Consider the following 19,946-nt stretch of genomic DNA (forward strand, 5'->3'; position numbering starts at 1 on the left):
GAGCCCCAGGTGAGAGCTGATTGCAAGGTGGGGACCAAAGATGGACAAACAACCCCAGGTGGAACACAATACAGTGGTACCTCAGGTTAAGAACTTAATTCATTCTGGAGGTCCGTTCTTAACCTGAAACTGTTCTTAACCTGAAGCACCACTTTAGCTAATGGGGCCTCCTGCTGCCGCTGCGCCACCGCTGCACGATTTTTGTTCTCATCCTGAAGCAAAGTTCTTAACCTGAGGTCATATTTCTGGGTTAGTGGAGTCTGTAACCTGAAGCGTATGTAACCCGAGGTACCACTGTATGCCACCACCAGAGGTACTCCCCCTTCCCTAACACCCCATAGACCCCCACATTGTTAAGGGCCTTAATGCAAGAACCTTGATAAAGGAGTCCAGTCAAAGATGATTATGGGATTGTGGCGCTCATCTCGCTTTCAGGCTGAAGGAGCCGGTGTTTGTTCACAGACAGCTTTTTCCGGGTCATGTGGCCAGCAGGACTAAACCGCTTCTGGTGCAACTGGACACCATGACGGAAACCAGAGCGCACGGAAACGCCGTTTACCTTCCTGCTGCAGTGGTACCTATTTATCTACTTGTGCTGGCGTGCTTTCGAACTGCTAGGTTGGTAGGAGCTGGGACCAAGCAACGGGAGCTCGCTCCGTCGCGGGGATCTGAACCGCCGACCTTCCGATCGGCAAGCCCAAGACACTCAGTGGTTTAGACCACAGCGCCAACCTTGAACCTGGCTTGGCAGTGTATGGGCACCCAGCACAAGCATTTGAGCACGACTTATGTCCCCATCAACGGCCACAGCAGTTTGCACCAGCTGGGTCTCTCCCCGAAGCCCTGCTACAAATGGAGAAATACGATTCTGCTTGCATTTTAATATTGCTTGCAAAAAGGTGTATGTGAGTAAAAAAAAAGATGCATACAAAAAAATGTGTTTATTGAGAAGAAATTTGCACTAAGACGCTGGCAGACCTATCACAGGAGGATCTGGAAAATAAACGCAGCGTGCTTCGCAAATTGCTGTGGAAATGTGAAGAAGTGAAATTAAGATTCAGGGGAAAATATAAACCCGATTTGACAGATTTGTCCAGGTTGCAAGAAGAAAAGGGCACTCTTTCTGCACGTGCCGGCTTCTGCTCCCCCATGATTCCCCCCCCCCAAAAAAAAGGTAGGAAGAAAACCATATACTGCCCCAGATTCTGTCACTTTACTCCTGCAATTTTCTGGGCTGGTGGGGCTGCGAACAGTTCGTTTCTGGAGCAGATAACACGGATGCGAGAGCTAAACCTCCACCTTGTTCCACTAGGTTTCCGGAAGCGGTTTCATGTTGTGCAAAAGCTCGAATATGATGCAGAAATAAGCAGGGGAACGGAACAAACGGCTGTGTGAACGCTGCCTCAGGAAGTTAGCTGGAGTCAAGGCCTAGGACTCAGGTACGTTGCTGCTTTGTTTTGTTTTCAGCGTTATAACGCTGTGACACCTGATGGCGCTGTAGAGTCCGATCCTCTGGCAATTTTCCCATTATGAGCTTTACAACGCGTTTTCCTGAAACGTACAGATCCAGCCCTCATCAACCACATATTGTCCGTGGACTGGAAGGAACAGCCAATACTGATGCTGTCCGCAGGGCCAAGTTCCGGACATGGACCAGGAAGCAGAGACCGAGGAGTTCTGCTCCCGTTTCTCTTTTCATCAGGGTGGCATAGCTATCAACTTACAGATTTGAAAATAAGGGACCAGCAGTCTTGAAAATAAGGGATCAGCAGCCAATATAAGGGATTTTCCCAGCACAGGTATGTTCAACTTCTGAGCCCCTCCAAGCCAAAGGCAGAAAGCCCAGCCAGCAGCCAAACGAAGCCTCAAGGAAAACCACCCTCACCTCTCTGCTGGGAAGCGCTGAGCAAAGGCGAGTCCCCAGGCAACGCAGCCGATTTGATCAGCACAAGGCATGCAAGCTCCACCCCCCAGTCATTCTTAGACTCCTTATTGGGTGAGCAACGCAGCCAAGCAACACAGTTGGAGCCTCCCTCCTCCCTGGCCGGCAGGGAGGGAGGGAGAGGAGCTGCTTCCTTTGAAACCCGGGAAATTTAAGGGACATCATCAATAAGGGACAGCAGCGGGACACGGCGCTAGGATAAGGGACTGTCCCGCCAAATAAGGGACGCTTGACAGCTATGCAGGGTGGCGCCAAAGAGCACAGGGTTTTGAAATCCCTTTTGAATGGAGCGGGTCTCAGCCTGCAGTAGCCAGGTCTGCCCTCCTACCTCTGGGATTCCCTAGGGGTGATGCTGCTGGACAGATCTCGGTGCCCGCCGGTGTTTTAAAATGGACCTTTAGAGCCGCCGGTTTTGCATTCCATGCGCCAGGCCTCCTCTAAGGCAAACGGGTGGAGTCATTGGGATCCTTTAGAAGTGTCCGCAAGACCCTTCTAGACCAGGTTGAACTCATCAAGGTAGGCAGCCAGGACCGCATCCTTAATGTCCTCGAAAACCGTGCCAATGTTCTGCGTGTCCGTGGCACAGGTGAAGTGGAAGTAAAGGATCCGTGGCCTGTGGACGTCGCCGGAAGGACCCCCTCCGAAGTCGCCACCAGGGACCAAGAACTTCCTGAAGATGTCCATGTACATTTCAAGGATGAACTGCTTGGCTGCGTGAGCGTCTCGCTTGGGGCCTGGAAAAATACAAGGAGATAGCCTTCAGGTGTGCCAACGCTAGGGGTTGTGGTGCTGTCAGCCCCCTCAATATTCCTTAGCAGGGGGCTCAGCCTTGCCCATTATTGAGGGGGCAAAGGAGGCCGAACCACTGAGCAGCGGCAGCTAGACTGGTGACTGGGAGCGGCCGCCGAAACCATATAACACCGGTCTTGAAAGACCTACACTGGCTCCCAGTACGTTTCCGAGCACAATTCAAAGTGTTGGTGCTAACCTTGAAAGCCCTAAACGGCCTCGGTCCAGAATACCTGAAGGAGCGTCTTCACCTCCATCGTTCTGCCCGGACACTGAGGTCCAGCTCCGAGGGCCTTCTGGCGGTTTCCTTGCTGCGAGAAGCAAAGCTACAGGGAACCAGGCAGAGGGGCTTCTCAGTGGTGGCACCCACCCTGTGGAACGCCCTCCCACCAGATGTCAAAGAGAAAAATAACTACCAAACTTTTAGAAGACATCTAAAGGCAGCCCTGTTTAGGGAAGCTTTTAATGTTTAATAGGTTATTGTATTTTAGTTTTTTGTTGGAAGCCGCCCAGAGTGGCTGGGGAGACCCAGCCAGATGGGCGGGGTATAAATAATACATCATTATTGCTATTATTATTATCACTATTATGAGCTCAGCATCAAAGGCATGCTCCTCCTGAGCACAAGTGAGACATGCAACGTCACAGGCGTGCAAAAGGTAAAGGACTCCTGGACGGTTAAATCCAGTCAGAGGTGACTAGGGGGTTGCAGCGCTCATCTCGCTTTCAGGCTGAGGGAGCCAGTGTTTGTCCGCAGACAGCTTTCCAGGTCATGTGGCCAGCAGGACTAAACCGTTTCTGGCGCAACGGGACACTGTAACAGAAACAAGAGTGCACGGAAACGCCGTTTACCTTCCCACCGGAGCGGTACCTATTTATCTACTTGCACTGGTGTGCTTTCAAACTGCTAGGTTGGCAGGAGCCGGGACAGAGCAACGGGATTGCTCACCCCATCATGTCACCCAGTAGGTCAGGATTTGAATCTTAATCTCCCAGGCCCATAGCTGACGCTCGAGGATGCCGGACTCTGCACTAGTTGGCTGGAGGGAGGAGGAAGTATTACCTGGGAAACTTGGGAAATAAGCAGCCAGGTCAGAACTCAAGATCTTCTCCTCCAGGATGTCCACCTTGTTGAGGAAAAGGATGATGGAGGTATTCCAGAACCATGGAAGCTCCAGGATGGTTCTGAAGAGGTCGAGACTCTCCCTCATCCGGTTCTAACTCGTGGGAGTGGAGGAAGAAGGGAAAAGAAAGTACTTAGGAACACTCGCAAGGAATCGGGCCTCTCACTCAGTCGTGCCTTCACTGCCCAGAATCAGCAGGGATTCAGAGAAAAGGAGTCTTCCCTACCCAGGGCTGAACCTCAGACCTTCTGCCCACTAAGCAAAGTGTGGGATGTGAAACACAAGAGCAGTCAAGTACAACATTCCTAGAGTGAACATGTTTATGTTGATTCAAGCCAAAAGCCAGAGGAATTGGCCACCCTCCAGGTGCCCGGCTTGAATCCTTGTTGACCTCCCTGTCAGCGACTCCCGGCAAGACCAGGGGAGGTCTGCATCGGCGATCCTTCTCAACGTGAAGAAGAACACACCACTTCACCCCTCCCATTCCCAGGGAGGGGAAAGAGACAGACAGAAATGTATTTACATGCTTTTATTCCTGTCTTTCCAGCAGTACAGAGAATCGTGTCTGTACTCTCTCATCACTAACAGCAGAGAGAGAAAAACTCCTCCCATGTACTTCCAGTACAGGGTCATGTGACACTCTGAGCTAACATCCGGCGCTCAGTGCACAGAATAGACTGTCCCTTGTTCCCACGGTACAGTCCCAAAACATCAGCTTCCTGTTTGGCTTTCCAGCCATCTGGAGCACCCAGCTGCATTGCCCCTTTTTCGTAACAGTTTAGACATGGGGAGGGATGTTTGTCCAGCCAGCAGGTAAACTTCCTGTTTCCTTCTGGGCTGGGACAGACTTGCTCTACATGTGACTGGAGGTGGGTGTGGCCTCACCTGTGCAGGTAATGACAAAAGCACAGGGCAGGGCAGCCATCTCTCTCTTCCAAGTGTATGTTATTTCACTAAGCCTAAGTCTGCCTTCTGGGATCTGATTGTGAACAGAATGTGAGTAAACTCTTTTTTATCCTTTTGTAAAAGACTGTGTCATCTCCTCTATTTTATGATGGAATAAGGGGAAATTACCAGAATAGTTATTATAGAGGCTTTAGCGAGCCTGAGCAAACGCTGCCGTTGCAAACTTAAAATAAAGGGGAATGTTTTACTCTGCTGAAATTGGGGAACTTGTTAACACAAGTTGGATAAGGATATAATCAGACAATATATCCTCTCCTGCATCCCTGAACATTCCCACACAAAGGCTCTACCATTTCCCCCTCAAATTGAAGCTAAGAGCCTAGTCCTCATTGTTTTGAATGAAAGGCTGTGTTATGTATTCAGTGGACTGCGTTTGCCTGAGTTTGAGTCTGGACTAAGGATCCTGAGCCCCTGTGTTCTGATTCGATACATGACGTCCAATCACAGAACATTCTAGGATTTGGGCCTCTGCTATTGGCCCTTGAGCTCTGAGCCGTGATTCGCAGCTTGGAAGTTTAGACAGCCAATCACATTGAGAGTGGGAGTGGCCTGGGCTTTCAGGTATGTATATAAGCAGCTGCTTTGCCCCTGGTTCCCAGTTATGTAGTGCAATAAAGGTTCTTGCTGTTATCACTATCAGGTTTCAGGCAGGGGCACAGTTCCCAGCCCTGCCTGAAGATGCCAAGCCTGAGACCTGCTATTGAGCTACGGTCTCTTCTTTAAAAATTAAAAATAAAACAATATTCCAGTCCTCGTGACTTTGAAGGGCTTGTTTGAACAGGAATGGGCTGGCTAGGGTTGCCATATCTTGAAAAGCAAAAAAGAGGATGCTATGACCAGGGCCGGATTTAGGTTTGATGAGGCCCTCAGCTACTGAAGGTAATGGGGCCCTTTCTGTGTCCAGTTGTCCTTTGTCAACAACACATTGTCGCTGTTTTTTTGTGTTGAATATATGCTTGATGGTAATTTATGGACCTCATAGGTATCTAAAGCCATTTGCCCATGTTCCCGTGCAACCAGTCCATGCAGAATGTAGGCACCCTATATGTAGAAAGGAGCAAACCAGGGATATTTTAGGGAGCAGGCTAGCAGGCGGGGCCCATGACTATCACCATAGGAGCCTACACAACACAAAACACTGTTGCTGTGTGTAGGCTTTGTTTTATTTGTTTTTTAATCTTATATTTTGGATGTGTACATCCCGTTTTTCCCCCTTTAACTTTTTTTGGGAGCCCCCAAGAGAGTGGGGCCATAAGCCATTGCTTGTTTAGCTTATACAGTGGTACCTCGGGTTAAGTACTTCATTCGTTCCGGAGGTCCGTTCTTAACCTGAAACTGTTCTTAACCTGAAGCACCACTTTAGCTAATGGGGCCTCCTGCTGCTGCCACGCCGCCGGAGCACGATTTCTGTTCAGCAAAGTTCTTAACCTGAAGCACTATTTCTGGGTTAGCAGAGTCTGTAACCTGAAGCGTATGTAACCCGAGGTATGTAAATCCGGCACTGGCTACGACGACTCTCATTTTAAAAACCCCTACCATAGGTAGGATATAGAAGCTGTGATTTTATTGCGGGGGGGGGGGGGCAGGAGAAGAGGAAAGCAAGTCTTTAGCCCCCAGTTATGTTTATGTCTCATCCAAAAATTATAGCCAGAGACATTGTGGCAAATTGAAAAAAATTCCACCTGGACAGAATTTTTATCCCTGAAAAAGAGGATGTGTCCTGGGAAAAGACGACACATGGCAAGCTTACCTAGGAAGCTCAGAGGAAAGTGACCTTTGCAGGGAGTGGGGTGCAGTGCTGTGTTCACGTTTTCCCCTCCAGGTAACGTGGAAAGGAAGAAATCCTGATAACAAAAGGCAGTGGCGTAGCGTGGGTTGTCAGCACCCGGGGCAAGGCAAGTAATTTGCGCCCCCTAACCCGTGGATTTGCGCCCCCTAACCCTAACCCCCAGATGTTGCGCCTGGTGCGGCTGGCCCCCCCTGCACCCCCCACACTACGCCACTGCTTGTACCTGTTTTGGGCATAACCTCTGAGGATCATCTTGTCCAACCCCCTGCAATGCAGGAATCTCAGCTAAAGCATCCATGACAGATGGCCATCCAAACTCTGTGTAGAAACCTCAAAGGAAGGAGAGTCCATCCTCTGCTAAGGAGGACCATTCTACTGTTGAACTGCTCTGTCAGAAAGTTCTTTCTGATGTTTAGTCAGAATCTTTTTTCTTGTAACATGAATCCATTGGTTTAGGACCAGTTGTAGCTTGCAGCTTACACAGTGAAACCCTAGCCCTGTCTACATAGAACGTAGAGTGAATTCAGTGGGGCTATCTCCTACATAAGGGGGGTTAGGATGGCAGGCTTTCTGTACAAAGCCAAAAATCCTATCCTTTGCTCCACACACTGTTCCCTCTGGCCTCGCCCTCCACTAGGATGCGGTCCGTGAAACGTTGCAGAAGATGGAATGCAGCGCCCAGCTGAAAAAGGATTCCCACATGGATCTCAGTGACTTTTAGCATGTAAGTGGACTCCTCTCCAGTAAATCTGTGGTGAATCCCATTTTCGGTTTGCATTAGTGAAATCCAGCATAAAAGGACTGCAGTGAAGGGAATAAATGCAGAGCAGGATATACCGTAGCTTCACCTTATCCTTTGACTCCTCTCCTCTCTCTCTCCCTGGAGAAATGAAGCAGTGACCCGACAAGGAGTAGTGAAGGATGGGCGTGTTTTGTCCCTGATCTGGATGAGATCAAGGCGCCGGCAACGGGAAGGAGGCGGGGAAGAAGCAGGAGCAGGCCAGCCGGGGCTGCTCCAGACCCCCCCCCCATCTCTCCCATCGCCGCTGGAGGGGTCATGGAGGCACTGAGCCCGGGAGGCGGGTAGCCAGCCAGGGCGCACCTACCCAACCTCGCCGCGCGCCCAGGCGCGCGGCTCTCTCCAGCTTCCTCCCGGCCGGGCCAGCGACTCCACCTCTTCCTTTGCCTCTTTGAGGCGCTTAATTCCCAGCAAGCGATTAGCAGGCTCGGATCGGATCCTGCTGCTGCTGCGCGGCCCTTTTCCCTCCACCAACGGCGCGCTGCGCCTTGGAGAGGTTCCCGCTTCGTCGAGGGGGGCCGGCCAAACGGAGACGACGACCCCCCACTCCAACCAAGCCTCGATTGCTTGTCCCTTCCCTCTGGACTCGCGCCCCCCCAGATGTTGCGCCCGGTGCGGCCGGCACCCCTGGCACCCCCCACGCTACGCCACTGACAAAAGGTGCAAGGATGCCTCCTCCCCTTTCCAAAGGACATGAGAAGCTTAAATCAGCATAAAAAGGTAAAGTGCCAGCATGACGAAGCTGCTTCTGGCGAACCAGAGCAGCGCACGGAAATGCTGTTTGCCTTCCCGCCGGAGCGGTACCTATTGATCTACTTGCACTTTGACGTACTTTCAAACTGCTAGGTGGACAGGAGCTGGGACAGAGCAACAGGAGCTCACCCCGTCGCGGGGATTTGAACCACCAACCTTCTGATCGGCAAGTCCTAGGCTCTGTGGTTTAACCCCCAGCGCCACATATGGGCATAAAACCTAATGGTTGGAGGCCCTGGCCAGTTTTTAAACCTGGAGAGAGTGGCATCTCAATTTGGCCGGACAGCAGTTTTCCCTAATTGCCCAACTTTGGCCTTGGAGGGTGGCAGAAAATAGACAGCAGTGAGGTAGGTTGGATCTGCCAGGAGATGCGACGCCTCACCTGCAAATTAAACAGCGGAACTCCCTGCTGCAGGAGGCAAAACTGCAGAACTCCCTCCCTTGGCCTGCTCTTCTTCTGATCTTAAAACCTGATTTCAGCACACACAAACACACACTCATGCATTTTTTTCAAAATCCCCCTCCTTACTTCACTTGTGTTCTCCTCCAGACATTGGTCATATTCACTGAGAGAAGCCAAGTAGATCAGGGCAATCACGTTCTCAAAACAGTGGATCCATTTACGGCGCTCCGACCTCTGTCCGCCTACATCAACGATCCTGCACAGGAAGGGAGATCATGGGTTTTTTTGGCTTCTGGGTGGCTACAGATACTCACCTCCTGGGTTTAAGGTAACCTCCACCCCTGCTCCAATGAAACTGATGTAGAGGTTTCCCCCCCCCACACACACACACAAAAGGTGTAGAAGTTGTAAAAAAAAAAAAAAGGAGGGGATTTGAACTGTCGACCTTCTGACCGGCAAGCCCTAGGCTCTGTGGTTTAAATGAGTATTTAAAATTAAGGTGTCAAAAAAGGTTTTTTATGGTCCATATAGTTAAAGCTATGGTTTTCCCAGTAGTGATGTATGGAAGTGAGAGCTGGACCATAAAGAAGGCTGATCGCCGAAGAATGGATGCTTTTGAATTCTGGTGCTGGAGGAGACTCTTGAGAGTCCCATGGACTGCAAGAAGATCAAACCTCTCCATTCTGAAGGAAATCAGCCCTGAGTGCTCACTGGAAGGACAGATCCTGAAGCTGAGGCTCCAAGACTTTGGCCACCTCATGAGAAGAGAAGACTCCCTGGAAAAGACCCTGATGTTGGGAAAGATGGAGGGCACAAGGAGAAGGGGACGACAGAGGACGAGATGGTGGGACAGTGTTCTCGAAGCTACCAGCATGAGTTTGACCAAATTGCGGGAGGCAGTGGAAGACAGGAGTGCCCGGCCTGCTCTGGTCCAGGGGGTCACGAAGAGTCGGACACGACTAAATAACAAAACTGTGGCCTGTGATTTGTTAGCCCGAAAACGAGCGAGGTCCCAAGCAAAGAAGAATGGCAACTTAAGCTGACAGAATATGCACAACTCACAGACTTAGAATAAGAGAACAAGAAGAACATGCCTTTAGAGAAGATGGGAAAACATTTATTGAATATATTGGGGGGGGGGAATTGTGTACACCTGAAAACATTGGAAGCATTCAGGTAAATTCAACAGTGTAAATAAGTTTTGATGGCGGCAATAATGGAATACTGAATGGTATAGTTTATGTAAAATATGCAGGGATTTATGATATGCAAAATGAACCATGGAAAGAGAAGAAGGGAAGTCTTAAAGGTAAAGGGACCCCTGACCATTAGGTCCAATTGTGGCTGACTCTGGGGTTGCGGCACTCATCTCGCTTTACTGGCCAAGGGAGCCGGCGTACAGCTTCCGGGTCATGTGGCCAGCAGGACTGAGCCGCTTCTGGCGAACCAGAGCAGCGCACAGAAACGCCATTTACCTTCCCGCCGGAGCGGTACCTACTTATCTACTTGCACTTTGACGTGCTTTCGAACTGCTAGGTTGGCAGGAGCAGGGACCGAGCAATGGGAGCTCACCCCGTCGCGGGGATTCGAACCGCCGACCTTCTGATCGGCAAGCCCTAGGCTCTGTGGTTTAAATGAGTAAATTGTAAAACAGGTAATTTAATAAAATTACACACACACACAAGTATATATGAAGTTGTACCAAACTAAGGTTATTCTCGTGGTGGAGGCGTCGTCCGATGAAGTTGTATAATCTTAGAAGGGTGCCATGTGATAGAGCCCTTTGCCCTTCTGAATTTGCCACTACACTCATTTCAGCAGAGATCAACTACGGAGGCTTTGAGACCCATTGGCATCTCTCACCTGGTTTAGCCGGCCAGTCAAAGCCATCAAGGCTGCACGACTTCAGATCCCGCTCCCAGTTCTGCTCACCTGAGCCTCACCTTCTGCACCGAAAAGCAGTACTCGTTGATGCCCGTCGTCGGCACCCGCGTCCGCAGGATGTCCTGTGGGCTCGGCACGTACCCTGCCGCTGCAATGCGGTCCAGGTTGGACAGGAAGCTGCAAAGGCACGTTAAGGATAGTTGCTTAAATTGTACATGGAAATGGGAAGATAACTTACTAAAGAAAGAGGAGGCTTCGCCCTGCCAGAGTTGAAATTATATTATGAAGCATCTTGCCTCTGTTGGTTGAAGGAATGGATGGAATTAGAAAATACTGAATTGCGGGATTTAGAAGGTTATGATAACAGATTTGGGTGGCATGCATATTTATGGTATAATAAGACAAAAGTCCATAAAGGATTTGGAAGCCATATATTTTGAAGATTTCTAATAGAAACCTGGGATAGGTATAAAAACCTATTGGAACGAAAAACACCACATTGGTTATCTCCATTAGAAGCGATGAGTGTAAAAAAGGTCAATATGAGTGGGAAATGGATAACATATGGGAAATTAATATATATGGAAGGAAGTAAATGGAAACTGAAACAATATGAAGAAATTAAAGAATATGTTAATGATTGGTTACATTATCGCCAGGTCAACGAAATGTTTAAACAAGACTCTAAAGAAAAAGGATTTGATGAAAGTGGATCAAAGTTTGAATTAGAGATATTAAGTAATGATGCAAAAATTTTGTTTAAAATGTATAAATTGCTGCTTGAATGGCATTTGAAGGACAAAGAGGTTAAGTCGGTTATGATTCACTGGGCCAAAGATTTTGGGTATAATATACAGCTGAGTGATTGGGTGAAATTATGGAAGGAAGGTTTAAAATTTACTGCATGCAATGCCCTAAAAGAAAATGTGATGAAAAGGATTTATAGATGGTATATTACACCTGTCAAGTTAGCGAAAATGTATAAAGTCAGTAATAAATGTTGGAAATGTAAAGAAAAGGAGGGAACATTTTATCACATGTGGTGGGAATGTAAAAAGGTGAAATGCTTCTGGGAGATGATATATAACAAGTTAAAAAAATGTTGAAATATACATTTATAAAGAAACCAGAAGCATTTTTACTGGGGATTGTGGGGAGTGATATAAATAGAAAGGAATGTAAGCTCTGTTTATATGCAATAACAGCAGCAAGAATATTATTGGTCCAAAAATGGAAGCAAGAAGAATTACCGATGATTGAAGAATGGAGGATGAAGTTAATGGACTATGCAGAATTAGATAAACTAACAGGAAGGATTCAAAACCGGCGAGACCAGAAATTCACGGAAGACTGGAGTAAATTTACGGACCATTTGAAAAGTAATTGTGAAGAACAGACGATGTTTGTAGGGTTGCAAGAAGTTTTGTGAGGTGTATTATTAGAAGTATTGTAAAAATGGACAAGGGGGAGCAAGATTTGTTAAGAGATGTAAAGGCAATATAAAGTTAAGAAATGCATAAGAAGTGGTTAAAATGGTGGATCATCAGAGTTGCTGATGGAAGTCTAAAAAGATTGTATAAGTGAAAAGTTTTGTGGTACATTTTATAATTTATATGTTAAAATTAACAAAAATATTATATATAAAAAAGGAAATGGGAAGATAACTTTGTAATGTGTCTGAATGTGTCCTGCGTAGCGTGGCGCGTCTGTCAAAGCTAAGCAAGAGCTGCAGAGACCCTAACAGTTAATGATTAAATAAAAGAATTAAAAAATTGTCCAGTAGCACCTTAGAGACCAACTAAGTTTGTTCTGGGTATAGGTAGGTAGCCGTGTTGGTCTGGCGTAGTCAAAACAAAATAAAAAAATTCCTTCCAGTAGCACCTTAAAGGTAAAGGGATCCCTGACCACTAGGTCCAGTTGTGGCCGACTCTGGGGTTGCGGCGCTCATCTCCCTTTACTGGCTGAGGGAGCTGGCGTACAGCTTCCGGGTCATGCGGCCAGCAGGACTACGCCGCTTCTGGCGAACCAGAGCAGCGCACGGAAATGCCGTTTACCTTCCCGCCGGAGCGGTATCTATTTATCTACTTGTGGTTTCGAACTGCTAGGTTGGCAGGAGCAGGGACCGAGCAACGGGAGCTCACCCCGTCCGGGGATTCGAACCGCCGACCTTCTGATCAGCAAGTCCTAGGCTCTGTGGTTTAACCCACAGTGCCAACGATGTTGGTTAGAGTATGAGACTCTAAATCTAAGGGTTGTGGGTTCAAGTTTCACGTTCGGTTAAACCACAGAGCCTAGGACTTGCCAATCAGAAGGTCGGCGGTTCAAATCCCCGCGACGGGGTGAGCTCCTGTTGCTCGGTCCCTGCTCCTGCCAACCTAGCAGTTCAAAAGCATGTCAAAGTGCAAGTAGATAAATAGGTACCGCTCCAGCGGGAAGGTAAACGTCGTTTCCGTGCGCTGCTCTGGTTCACCAGAAGCAGCTTAGTCATGCTGGACACATGACCTGGAAGCTGCATGCCGGCTCCCTCGGCCAATAAAGCGAGATGAGCGCCGCAACCCCAGAGTCGGCCACTAATGGTCTGGGGTCCCTTTACCTTTACCTTACTCTAACCAACTGAGGGCTTTTGATAGTGCTGCACAGGTTGTTGTTGTTTACTAGATTTCATAGATTTTCTGTTGTTTAAATTCCATTAGATTTTGATTACTTTTTAACTACTATCGTTGATTTGTTTTTAAGCTTTCTGTGTTTCTGTATGTGCTTGCTTCTTGTAAGCCTGATTAAATTACAGAATTGTAGAATTGGAAATGGACTCCAAGGATCATCTAAGGAGTCCTGGTTCTGGAAGAAAGGCAGTTTGATAATTCCAGTGGATCTGCTCTAAACAGAACTTAGTTGTAAGCAACCCAAATGCGTCTTCTCTGAGTAGGATAAGACTGGGTGCAACCCACCACCTGGAAACCCGATAGATTTGCTCGTCCTTAAGCGGCAAACGCAAATGCGCTCACTAGAAAGTGGAATCCAGCAAATGGTACTCGCTTCGCCTCTGGTAGCAAGTTCGGATCCCGCCATCCCTCCACAGGCTTTTGATCATCCGTGCATGGTGCGCATCCATCTCCTTCATTTTGTAAGTATCCACAGCCATCAGCAGCTGAGCATTTTGCTAGAAGCAGAGATAATAACTTGTTAATATTGTTGTTGTTACAGTGGTACCTTGGTTTAAGAACAGCTTAGTTTATGAACAACTCGGATTAAGAACGCTGCAAACCCGGAAGTAGGTGTTTTGGTTTGTGAGCTTTGCCTTGGAATCAGAACATGTTGAATGTGTTCCATTTGTAAATTGAATCCCCCGCTGCTATGGGAAAGCACGCCTTGGTTTAAGAACGCTTTGGTTTAAGAACGGACTTCCGGAATGGATTAAGTTTGTAAACCAAGGCACCGCTGTATTTATTTTGATTCGACTGTAACATGTTTGTTAAAGAAGGAAGTGTCCTTGTGGGAGGCTTCTGGTAAGAGAAAAGCAATTACTTCTTTTATCTCTTACATCGTATGGGGACGCAAATGGCGCTGTGGTCTAAACCACTGAGCCTCTTGGGCTTGCTGATCAGAAGGTTGGCGGTTCAAATCCCCACGATGGGGTGAACTCCCATTGCTCTGTCCCAGCTCCTGCCAAGCTAGTAGTTCAAAAGCATGCCAGCACAAGTAGAGAAATAGATACCGCTGCGGAGGGAAGGTAAATGGCGTTTCCGTGCGTTCTGGTTTCCATCACGGTGTCCCGTTGTGCCAGAAGCAGTTTAGTCCTGCTGGCCACATGACCCAAAAAGCTATCTGTGGACAAACGCTGGCTCCCTTGGCCTGAAAGCAAGATGAGCGCCGCAACCCCATAGTCACCTTTGACTGGACCTAACCATCCAGGGGTCCCTTGCCTTTATATGGTCTCAGTGGCAGCTCCCAGTCACCAGTCTGGTAGTCACATTCTGGATTAGTTGTCATTTCCAAGTCACCTTCAAAGGGAGCCGCACATAGAGCGCATGGCAGTAGTCCAAGTGGGAGATAACCAGAGCATGCACCACTCTGGCCAGACAGTCCATGGGCAGGGAGGGTCACATCCTGCATACCAGATGGAGCTGCCCTGGACAGAAAATTGACCTGCGCCTCCATGGACTGCTGTGAGTCCAAAATTACCCCCCAGCTGCGCAGCTGGTCCTTCAGAGGCACAGTTGCCCCATTCAGGACCAAGGTGTCCCTCATACCTGTCTGTCCCCTGTCCCCCCAAAACAGTACAGTACTTTGGTCAGGTCAGGATTCAACCTCAATGCTTTGGTCTTACCCTGTGGGTTCCTCTTCCCATGCTGTCGGACTACTCACCGCATTTTCCTGCTGGGCATAGGAGATCTGGAGAATGTCCATAGCCTTGACCATAGCCTGGATGGACATAAAGATGTTCTGATAAACCACCTTGGCAAATTCTTTGCGGTCTTCCTCCGTATAGCCCAAGCCATGGATTATTCTCATCTGTTTGATGAAGGTGCTTTTCCCACTCTCTCCAGTACCTAAAAGAAATCCCAGAGCTCTTATTTTTCCCCTTCATTTCATTACACACAAACACACACACACACTGGTTGTTTATTTTTCTTTTAAAAAACTCCTCAAAGCAGGGTATGAAAACCAGGGTCCGATGTAGCAGTGGTATTTGACTCCTACTAAGGTAGCATAAGAGGATGCAGGTGGCGCTGTGGTCTAAACCACAGAGCCTAGGACTTGCTGATCAGAAGGTCGGCAGTTCGAATCCCTGCGATGGGGTGAGCTCCTGTTGCTCGGTCCCTGCACCTGCCAACCCAGCAGTTCGAAAGCACCTCAAAGTGCAAGTAGATAAATAGGTACCGCTCCGGTGGGAAGGTAAATGGCGCTTCCGTGCGCTGCTCTGGTTCGCCAGAAGCGGCTTAGTCCTGCTGGCCACATGACCCGGAAGCTGTACACCGGCTCCCTCGGCCAGTAAAGCGAGATGAGCGCCACAACCCCAGAGTCAGCCACGACTGGACCTAATGGTCAGGGGTCCCTTTACCTTTACTAACAATCCACGGCTCCAGCCCTTCCCAGATTTAAAGCTGGCTATCATATTACCTCTTAATCGTCTCTCCTTTCAGGCTAAAGGACGCCCAAATCACTCACAGTTTCCTATGAGGACTTAAGACTCCAGGACTGTGACTGATCAAAATGGGCAAACAGTTAAATAGAATATTGACACAGCAGCATATTTTCTCAATTATATATATATATATGTATGTATGTATGTATATAGACATGTCTCAGCTAGACTTCGAAAATGATTTCATTCAGTTTGTGTTTTTAAACAACCCCAGATGGGTGCATACCTTTCCAAACTAATGCACGGATCAGAAAAGTAATAGATTTTTAAAATTAGCGGTAGTATCGGTACTGTGTTGGCAAACTGCGGGAGGCAGTGGAAGACAGGAGTGCCTGGCGTGCTCTGGTCCAGGGGCTCATGAAGAGTCGGACACGACTAAACGACTAAACGGCAAGAATCGGTACTGTTTATGTGCCCTTCACTCCAGGCTCCCAGGGCAAGTTACAGCAATTAAAACATAAGATTAAAAACAGGTTAAAATTAGAGAAATATGCTGGGTCCTTTGCACTTTTCTGAATTTTGCAATTGAACGAAAAACAAAGCCAGTGACAAAATAACCTATTCTATAGGATAAGATATGCACACTGGAAGGACAGATCCTGAAGCTGAGACTCCAATACTTTGGCCACCTCATGAGAAAAGAAGACTCCCTGGAAAAGACCCTGATGCTGGGAAAGATGGAGGGCACAAGGAGAAGGAGACGACAGAGGACGAGATGGTGGGACAGTGTTTTCAAAGCTACCAGCATGAGTTTGATCAAACTGCGGGAGGCAGTGGAAGACAGAAGTGCCTGGCGTGCTCTGGTCCAGGGGGTCACAAAGAGGTGGACACGACTAAACAACAACAGCATGCACAACTTTAGATCAAATACAAAATTCATATTGGCACAAAGTTGTAGCCAGCGTTGCTCCTATTCAGAGGAGTGCCATTGAAGTAAATTATCGTTAATTTCAGAGTGTATACTTGGAACAGGATCTATGGCCAAAGTCTAGAAGCAGATGAATCTACTTGCCCCTAGTCATGGCAAGGATTATCTGAAAAGGTGTGTCCTAGTCACACTTCTCTGAAGTCTCTCAGCCCCACTCACCTCACAGAGTGTTTGTTGTGGGGGAGGAAGGGAAAGGAGAATGTCAGCCGCTTTGAGACTCCTTCGGGTAGTGATAAAGTGGGATATCAAATCCAAACTCTTCTTCTTCCCTGATAAGTGATGGTGCTTTCAAGTGGGAGAGGAATGTTAGCTTTAATTTTAAACGAGAAACGACTTGATTCTCACTTTCTGAACCTATATCCACACTAAAAGGAAGCCATCCTTCGAAATCTGCTCTTCGCTGAATCACAGAACTGCAAAGTTGGAAAGGGACCCTAGGGTCATCTAGTCCAACCCCCTGCAATGCAGGAATCTCAGCTGAAGAATCCCTGGCAGAGGGCACCCAACATCTCTTCCAAAGCTTCGTCTGAAGGAGACCCCGCCCCCTTCCGAGGGAGTCCATTCTGCTGTCGAAGAACACTCCGATAGTTCTTCCTAATGTTTAGCTAGAATCTCCATTCCAGCAAGACGAGCCCATCGGTTCAACTGCATTTCACTGAGAAACTACCCTATCCTCACTTTCCAGGCCAATATGCGCACCGGAAAACCTTCCTTCAAAATTTGCTCTTCTCTGAACTTTGCCAACCAAGCAATGTTTAAGTGCCGTATTTTTCACTCTATAAGACGCACCAGACAACAAGACGCACCTAGTTTTTGGAGGAGGAAAACAAGAAAGAAAATACTCTGAATCTCAGAAGCCAGAACAGCAAGAGGGATCGCTGCGCAATGAAAGCAGCAATCCCTCCTGCTGTTCTGGATTCTGGGATAGCTGCGCAGCCTGCATTCGCTCCATAAGACGCACACACATTTCCTCTTACTTTTTAGGAGGGAAAAAGTGAGTCTTATAGAGCAAAAAATACGGTAAATCACACACCAGCAGATCTACTCAGGACAGAGTAGTGGTTAGAATGTCAGACTAGGACCTGGGAGCGTAAGGTAAAGGTAAAGGACCCTTGGACGGTTATGTCCAGTCAAAGGCGACTATGGGGTTGCTGCGTTCATCTCGCTTTCAGGCCAAGGGAGTCGGTGTTGGTCCACAGACAGTTTTCTGGGTCATGTGGCCAGCAGGACTAAACCACTTCTGGCGCAACAGGACACCGTGACAGAAACCAGAGCGCACAGAAACACTGTTTACCTTCCCATCGCAGTGGTACCTATTTATCTACTTGCGCTTTGATGTGCTTTCGAACTGCTAGGTTGGCAGGAGCTGGGACAGAGCAACGGGAGCTCACCCCGTCATGGGGATTCGAACCGGCGACCTTCTGATCGGCAAGCCCAAGAGGCTCAGGCCTGGGAGACCAGGGTTCAAGTCGCCTCCACTTGGACATGAAGCTCACTGAGTGTGACCCCAGAGGCCAGCCGCTGCCTCTCGGCGTAATCTACCTCGCAGGGTTGTTGATGGGATTAAATGAGGACGGAGAGAACCATGGATGCCAAGCTCTTTGGAGAAAACAGTGGGGTATAAATGGAATAGATCCATCAAGTTACATTAAAGGGACCCCTGACCATTAGGTCCAGTTGTGACCGAGTCTACAATTGCAGTGCTCATCTCGCTTTACTGGCCGAGGGAGCCGGCGTACAGCTTCCGGGTCATGTGGCCAGCAGGACTAAGCCGCTTCTGGTGAACCAGAGCAGCGCACGGAAGCACCGTTTACCTTCCCACCGGAGCGCTACTTATTTATCTACTTGCACTTTGCTGTGCTTTCGAACTGCTAGGTTGGCAGGAGCAGGGACCGAGCAACGGGAGCTCACCCCGTCACTGCGGGGATTCGTACCGCAGACCTTCTGATCGGCAAGTCCTAGGCTCTGTGGTTTAACCCACAGCGCCACCATCAAGTTACATTACGAGGTTGATAAGAGAGCTTTAGGGGCTCGTGGGGAACAATTATCCATGGGTCGCAATTGAAAAAGTTTGGAAAGAAGAGGAAGGGAGAGTATTATTTCTTGCTAGTATGGAAGGCTAGATCGTGCTCCAAGCCCATCACTCAAGCCTCTCCCCCACCTAGCTAGCAGCTCCTTTCTGAGGAGCAGTTACTCACCGAGCAAAAGCAACTTCAGCTCCCACCGATCTCGCTTTTTCTGCTCCTGGAGAAGCCGGTTGATTTCTTTATCTATGGCGACTGCGTTTTTCTCTTCCTCGGACAGAAAGCAGATGCACCAGACCATCGTGGCGAGACGTGAGATGGGATCCCCCCTTACCAATCTCGGACCAGACGGAAAAGACCCCACCCTGACGAAAAGCATGCACACGAATGATTTTTTTTTTTTTGAAACTCAGAAGGTTTGGTAAGAAAAATGTCCACGGATGCACAGTCGAAGCCCTCCTCCCTAAGGAGGAGGGACGCAGGAAGAGACGGTGCGAGATCAAGTTTCAGCAGAACAGGGAATCCAGAGGCTTGATCACAGAAGCCTTCCAGGATCCACAGCTGGCAAGGTGAGGGATCTCATGGGAATCGTAGCATCCAAGAGGTTGCCCATGGAGAAGGAAGGCAAATACTTGGGCTGAGGTCAGGCACGCAGGCAGCTGTATGGAACTGTTTGCGAAAGTTTCCACTGCCATTCGTAGGAGCTGTGCCCAACCACCGTAAATTCCATTCCGCTCATCGGAACCGCTCAGCATCCACCTTCCAGAGACCGCAAGGTGACCCAGGAGCTTTTAAAAGCAAGGTGTCGATTGTCCTCTTCAGGCCTGGCACCCCATCTTTCAGATAAGAGAAAAGGATTTTTAAAAGGAAGTAAGTTAGTCCCAGTTAACTTTTGTTTCTTCACGATCACCTCCACCTACAGCCATAGTTTTTTCCATCAAACAAAGTGGTTGGGGTTTATATATATATATATATAAATATCTTTATTTCATTATAAAATTCATATCCTGCCTTTCTTCCCAAAGGAGCCCAGGGCAGCAGACAACCAGAGATAGAACAGTACAAACATCTTAAAAATAATTTCAGTGCAGATACAGACATCATCACAACAACAAGAACAACTTATTACGTATACCCTGCCATTTGGCTGGGTTACCCCAGCCATTCTGGGAGGCTCCCAAGAGAATATTGAAAACATGATTAGACATCAAACATTAAAAACTTCCCTAAAAGGGCTGCATTCAGATGACTTCAAAAAGCCATATTATTGTTTATTTCCTTGGCAACTTGTGGGAGGGCGTTCCACAGGGAGGGCACCACTACTGAGAAGGCCCTCTGGCTGGTTCCCTGTAACCTCATTTCTCTCAGGGAGGGAACCGCCAGAAGGCTCTCGGAGCTG

At 48.3% G+C, this 19,946-nt stretch overlaps 1 protein-coding gene across 1 annotated transcript; it reads right to left on the reverse strand.

Annotated features, from left to right (window-relative positions):
* Positions 1-856: 856 nt before the first annotated feature.
* On the reverse strand, positions 857-18,904 carry LOC128405530 (guanine nucleotide-binding protein subunit alpha-15-like). The gene is made up of 7 exons (XM_053372272.1): positions 18,722-18,904; positions 14,815-14,999; positions 13,455-13,609; positions 10,498-10,626; positions 8,692-8,821; positions 3,795-3,948; positions 857-2,676 (listed from the first exon to the last, which is right to left on the reverse strand). The coding sequence occupies exons 1-7, from the start codon at positions 18,846-18,848 to the stop codon at positions 2,435-2,437; spliced, it is 1,122 nt and encodes a 373-aa protein (XP_053228247.1). The 5' UTR covers positions 18,849-18,904; the 3' UTR covers positions 857-2,434.
* Between the last annotated feature and the right edge of the window lie 1,042 nt (positions 18,905-19,946).

Source organism: Podarcis raffonei, chromosome 18 (genome assembly GCF_027172205.1).
Source record: "Podarcis raffonei isolate rPodRaf1 chromosome 18, rPodRaf1.pri, whole genome shotgun sequence".
Lineage (NCBI taxonomy): Eukaryota > Metazoa > Chordata > Lepidosauria > Squamata > Lacertidae > Podarcis > Podarcis raffonei.